Here is a 7,060-nt window from a genome sequence, read left to right as displayed (position 1 = left end):
CGGTGGCGTCACTAGGCCGGGTGACACCAGGTGCAGTTTCTCAGGGTGTCGCCCCCTCTGCCAACGACTATATACAGTATGTACAGTATAATATGCAGTTTGGTGTGTGTCCCCCCCCCCCTTCTCAGCTGGTGCTACAATGTGCTTAATGATTTATATAACTTTCATAAGCTGTTAACAAATTGAAGAAAGCAGACTTTCTCATTTCAATGTGTTGTTTTTGTTATGGAATCTCCCCCCTCCCCGGTAAAAAGAGCATCCCCCGCCCCCGCCTGGTGACGCCAGTGTATGATACAATACTAAAGTAGGATGTGGTGATCTGTTCATATACGTGTCACCATTCACGTACTAATTCACGGGTGAATTACTTGAGTACTGTCCCTGGACACAGTGGTGAAATATTCAAGGGAATTAAGTCTGTCTTGTTTGTTAGGAATTACTAGAGTACAGTCCCTGGACACAGTGGTCCTGCTGTTACTATATATTGTCGTCTGTTAAGTTACTGCACCAACACAATGGCATAGTCACAGAAGCAGATGAACTCTACTTCATCTTTCTATTGACCTAATTAGCATCTTACACGCGAGAGATGAGTGAGCTACTGACAGTTTACAAACCCATGTGGACTTTTTAAACCTTTTAGTTTTCAGATGCATTAAATCGATTGATAAAAATAGCTTTTCGTTTCCTCATGAACGCAGATCGCATAAAGCTGCACCATTTGGAACCCGTGTAAAACACCAAATGAAACTCCTCAAGTGATCATTGTTATACATGACAGAGCTTAAGTCTAGTCTAGACACAATGTTTTATTTGATAGTTGTCGCGTGATTTACCGCGCGCATCAGCTGTTGATTGGCAGAGGCTGAGTGCTCGACATAAAGAGAACGTTGATTCATTTCACAAAGCAAGTACATGTATACTGTCATCACGTGTTCATCCTTCGGCATTTTTATTTGATTAGTGTATCGATACCTTTGTGTAGGTCTATGTTGTGTTTCACTTGTGAGAATCTAGAATTTAGCAAATAATGAAAAAATCTAAGCTAGATCTATATAGTTTTTAAAATTAACCGGGGGCTTAATGGGGAACCATCGACCACTGGGAAAGGCCGCAACCCCCCCCCCCCCCTTACACCCCCTAAAATCAAGCATCTATCACCCCAGTCACAACTGAGCCCCCCCCCCCCCCCTCCCTGAAATCACCTATCACCCCAGGCGCTGAGAGAGGCCGCCACTTTCCCTGAAAACATTGTACATTCAGTCCAGCCTCATACTTTAACCTAACCCTAACTTCAGCACAACCCAGGAGAAACTAACTTGACCTTTTCTGTCCCAGGAGAAATTACCTTGACCTTTCCTGTCCCAGGAGAAACTACCTTGACCTTGTCCCAGGAGAAATTACCTTGACCTTTCCTGCCCCAGGAGAAACTACCTTGACCTTGTCCCAGGAGAAACTACCTTGACCTTCCCTGCCCCATGAGATGGAGAACGTGTTTTTTGAGGTGGACTTTGTGGCCTTTGAGTTCCTGAGTCACCCACAAGTCCTGCTCGCCCACAACGTCTTCGTGGCCGTCTGCCTCATCTACATGCCCATCATCATCGTCTCCAACATCATCGTCTTCTTCAGCATCCTCTTCTACCCGGGCTTTCACACCAACAACAACATCCTCCTTCTGAGTCTGGCCATCGCCGACTTCCTGATGGGCAGTTTCTGTATCCCGATGTACGCGCTGGCCTACATCCCCGCCACCAAGCCGTTCATCTTCAACCACAAGTACCTCTGTCTGCTGTGGTTCAGCTCCATCATCTACGGCGCCGGGGGCTCGCTCTACACGCTGCTGGTCATCGCTATTGACCGCTACATGGCGGTCATGTCACCGTTCAGGTACACGACCCTGGTGACCCAGAAGCGCATCATCCGGATCACCATTGGCATCTGGGTCTACCTGACCCTGATGGCCTTCACCCCGTGGATGGGGTACAACTACTACGACAAGAACGCCAACAAGACGCTGTACGAACGCTGCAACTTCTACATCACGCTGCCCAAACCCTACATCATGATCTCCCTCTTTGGTTCGGTCTTCGTCTGTATCGGGATACCTTTTATCCTGTACGTTCAAATCTGCATCGTCGTGTATCGGCAGATCAAGGCCTTTGAGGTGCAGAAGTCCACCATGACCAAAGAACAGATTGTCCAGTTCAAGAACCGCGTCAACACCATCAAGATCACCGCCGTGCTCATGTTCCTCTTCGTCTTCTTCTGGCTGCCGTACGTCATGGTCGTTCCGTTCAAAGTGAAGAAAGTCTTTGACGAGAAGACGATCGAGCTGATCAAAGTCTACACGCAGCTGCTCAACTTCGGCAACTCGGCCGTCAACGCCGCCATCTACGCCATCGGCCGACGTGAGTACCGCCAGGTGTACAAGCAGATGTTGACCACCTGGCCGTGGAACTGGAAGCAGGAGCTCAGGAGTGTCCACCGCAGCATCGGCTACTCGGCCTTCTCGCCCTCCGCCCAGGAGACTTCCGGTGCCGTCCCTTCAGCCGGTCACGAGGAGCCGCCCCCTACCACCACGACGGAGCCGACCAAGGAAGAGCCGGAGCCAGCCAGTCAGAAGGTGCCCAATGGCGACACCAGCAGCGCCAAGCTCTCCATCGGCTCCAACGTCCCCCCGACCAAGGAGTCACATGGGTCAAGGGGGTCAGCTTCGTCTCGAGTTGACACCAATTCGTTGAAAGACCGCAGTGAGGCGGTTTAACAAAGGTTTAACAAAGGTTTGACAAAGGTTTGACAAAGGTTTGACAAAGGTTTAACAAAGGTTTGACAAATGTTTGACAAAGGTTTGACAAAGGTTTGACAAAGGTTTAACAAAGGTTTGAGAAAAATTTGACAAAGATTTAAACAGACAACAGCGACGTATTTTTTGTTCGAGAGGCTTAATTGTATTAACGTTTACGGTTGAAGGTAAATAAAGCATTATTTGATACTCTCCTTTTTAATCTGATTAAAATCGTTCAATTTATTTATGGATGAAATTGTGGATGGATGGATTCATACATAGATGGATAGAGTGGGTGGGTGTGTGTGTGTGGGGGTGGGTGTGTGGGTGGTTAGGTGGAAGACACAGCATTTATTCCTCCTGTAGCATAAAATACTAAAATAAAAATTTAAGTGTCTGCCACATTAATTTTCTGTAATATTTTGAAAAGGAGATCTAATAAACCGGTAGTGATCTCCCCTAAACTTTCTCGAATATTCTTATATAAAACAACAGGGGATGGTAACTGGGGATATAGTTATGATCTTTAATCCATTTTAAATACTGAAACTTTTAAAAATAGAATAGAATCTCAGTAAAAAACAATTGCGCACCAAGCGAACGCCTAATAAAGGTGTGTATAATAGTGCGTAAAAGTATTAGTACTTTATAAATTTACATTAGTTTTTTGAGAAATCGGAAGTAGCGTAAAGTACTACTTCCGGTCAACGGAAATTACTCAAAATTTAACAGAAGGTAGAGAATTAGATCTTTTACTTACATGTGAAATTTCATTTATCTATCTGAAATAGTACTCAAGTTATAGGCTTTTGAAAAATTCAAAGTAGAAAAAGTACCACTTCCGGTTATCGGAAATCGCTCAAAAGTTGATACGGATCTACGATTTTGATATAATACTTGTATATGAAATTTCATCAACCTAGCTGTAACGGTACTCAAGTTATCGTGTTTACACACGGACACACACACACACACACACACACACACACACGGACACACAGACATACGGACAAGATTGCAAAATTATGTTTTTCCGTATCAGTGAGATGTAAAACGTCGAGATTTGCAAAAATCTCGATTTTTTTTTTTTGCACGATTACAAGACTTTCTCTATACTTCGTATATACGAGAAAGTAAAAATAGCCGTTACATCTAAATAACTGTTACATCTAAATAACTTAATATAAATAACCTTTACATCTAAATAACCTTTACATCTAAATAACCGTTACATATAAATAACCGTTACATATAAAAATAACATTTACAGCTAAATGACCGTTGCATCAAATAGATTCTAGACTTTCAGCATTAATTTTATTCAAGAAAATATTTTGATTGCTAAATACAACTCATGTTGGCGGAATTGATAACGTAATCACGTTGAGTGTCAGCGGAAATAATTATGTTAATGGCTTTTGTTACAGTAGCAATGATGGTCTTGTTACAGACTAGTCTTGTAGACCCGTGTTACAGACCCATGTTGTAGACCCATGTTACAGACCCATGTTACAGACCCATGTTACAGACCCATGTTACAGACCCATGTTAGAGACCCATGTTAGAGACCCATGTTAGAGACCCATGTTACAGACCCATGTTACAGACCCATGCTAAAGACCCATGTTACAGACCCATACTAAAGACCCATGCTAAAGACCCATACTAAAGACCCATGTTAAAGACCCATACTAAAGACCCATGCTAAAGACCCATGTTACAGACCCATGTTACAGACCCATGTTACAGACCCATGTTGTAGACTCCTGTTACAGACCCATGTTACAGACCCATGTTACAGACCCATGTTACAGGCCCATACTAAAGACCCCTGTTACAGACCCATGTTACAGACCCATGTTACAGACCCATGTTACAGACCCATGTTACAGACCCATGTTAGAGACCCATGTTACAGACCCATGCTAAAGACCCATGTTACAGACCCATGTTACAGACCCATGTTACAGACCCATGTTACAGACCCATGTTACAGACCCATGTTACAGACCCATGTTACAGACCCATGCTACAGGCCCATGTTACAGACCCATGTTACAGACCCATGTTACAGACTCATACTAAAGACCCATGCTAAAGACCCATGTTACAGACCCATGTTACAGACTCATGCTAAAGACCCATGTTAGAGACCCATGTTACAGACCCATGTTACAGACCCATGTTACAGACCCATGTTACAGACCCATGTTACAGACCCATGTTACAGACCCATGTTACAGGCCCATGTTACAGACCCATGTTACAGACCCATGTTACAGACTCATACTAAAGACCCATGCTAAAGACCCATGTTACAGACCCATGTTACAGACTCATGCTAAAGACCCATGTTAGAGACCCATGTTACAGACCCCTGTTACAGACCCATACTAAAGACCCCTGTTACAGACCCATGTTACAGACCCATGTTACAGACCCATGTTAAAGACCCATGTTACAGACCCATGTTACAGACCCATGCTAAAGACCCATGTTACAGACCCATGTTACAGACCAATGTTACAGACCCATGTTACAGACCCATGTTACAGACCCATGTTACAGACCCATGTTACAGACCCATGTTACAGACCCATGCTAAAGACCCATGTTACAGACCCATGTTACAGACCCATGTTACAGACCCATGTTACAGACCCATGTTACAGGCCCATGTTACAGACCCATGTTACAGACCCATGTTACAGACTCATACTAAAGACCCATGCTAAAGACCCATGTTACAGACCCATGTTACAGACTCATGCTAAAGACCCATGTTAGAGACCCATGTTACAGACCCCTGTTACAGACCCATACTAAAGACCCCTGTTACAGACCCATGTTACAGACCCATGTTACAGACCCATGTTAAAGACCCATGTTACAGACCCATGTTACAGACCCATGCTAAAGACCCATGTTACAGACCCATGTTACAGACCCATGTTACAGACCCATGTTACAGACCCATGTTACAGACCCATGTTACAGACCCATGTTACAGACCCATGTTACAGACCCATGTTACAGGCCCATGTTACAGACCCATGTTACAGACCCATGTTACAGACTCATACTAAAGACCCATGCTAAAGACCCATGTTACAGACCCATGTTACAGACTCATGCTAAAGACCCATGTTAGAGACCCATGTTACAGACCCCTGTTACAGACCCATACTAAAGACCCCTGTTACAGACCCATGTTACAGACCCATGTTACAGACCCATGTTACAGACCCATGTTACAGACTCATACTAAAGACCCATGCTAAAGACCCATGTTACAGACCCATGTTACAGACTCATGCTAAAGACCCATGTTAGAGACCCATGTTACAGACCCCTGTTACAGACCCATACTAAAGACCCCTGTTACAGACCCATGTTACAGACCCATGTTACAGACCCATGTTAAAGACCCATGTTACAGACCCATGTTACAGACCCATGCTAAAGACCCATGTTACAGACCCATGTTACAGACCCATGTTACAGACCCATGTTACAGACCCATGTTACAGACCCATGTTACAGACCCATGTTACAGACCCATGTTACAGACCCATGTTACAGACCCATGTTACAGGCCCATGTTACAGACCCATGTTACAGACCCATGTTACAGACTCATACTAAAGACCCATGCTAAAGACCCATGTTACAGACCCATGTTACAGACTCATGCTAAAGACCCATGTTAGAGACCCATGTTACAGACCCCTGTTACAGACCCATACTAAAGACCCATGTTAGAGACCCATGTTACAGACCCATGTTACAGACCCATGTTAAAGACCCATGTTACAGACCCATGTTACAGACCCATGCTAAAGACCCATGTTAAAGACCCATGTTACAGACCCATGTTACAGACCCATGCTAAAGACCCATGTTACAGACCCATGTTACAGACCCATGTTACAGACCCATGTTACAGACCCATGTTACAGACCCATGTTACAGACCCATGTTACAGACCCATGTTACAGACCCATGTTACAGACCCATGTTACAGGCCCATGTTACAGACCCATGTTACAGACCCATGTTACAGACTCATACTAAAGACCCATGCTAAAGACCCATGTTACAGACCCATGTTACAGACTCATGCTAAAGACCCATGTTAGAGACCCATGTTACAGACCCCTGTTACAGACCCATACTAAAGACCCCTGTTACAGACCCATGTTACAGACCCATGTTACAGACCCATGTTACAGACCCATGTTACAGACTCATACTAAAGACCCATGCTAAAGACCC

General features: G+C 44.5%; 1 protein-coding gene across 1 annotated transcript; it reads left to right on the top strand.

Annotated features, from left to right (window-relative positions):
• Nucleotides 1-1,349: 1,349 nt before the first annotated feature.
• Nucleotides 1,350-2,985, top strand: LOC131937466 (adenosine receptor A3). Its single transcript, XM_059294935.1, has one exon. It carries the CDS (start codon nt 1,484-1,486, stop codon nt 2,762-2,764), a length of 1,281 nt encoding a protein of 426 aa, XP_059150918.1. The 5' UTR covers nt 1,350-1,483; the 3' UTR covers nt 2,765-2,985.
• The last annotated feature ends 4,075 nt before the right edge of the window (nt 2,986-7,060 follow it).

This window comes from Physella acuta, unplaced genomic scaffold, assembly GCF_028476545.2.
Source record: "Physella acuta isolate Inbredline_101_S28 unplaced genomic scaffold, ASM2847654v3 ptg000017l, whole genome shotgun sequence".
NCBI classification, from domain to species: domain Eukaryota; kingdom Metazoa; phylum Mollusca; class Gastropoda; family Physidae; genus Physella; species Physella acuta.
The sequence above is the reverse complement of the archived record's forward strand: the minus strand, read 5'-3'. Positions and strand labels throughout refer to the sequence as shown.

Bases quoted from the DNA above. Each gene is read 5' to 3' on its own strand.
- LOC131937466 (XM_059294935.1), top strand. From the start codon at position 1,484: ATGGAGAACGTGTTTTTTGAGGTGGACTTTGTGGCCTTTGAGTTCCTG.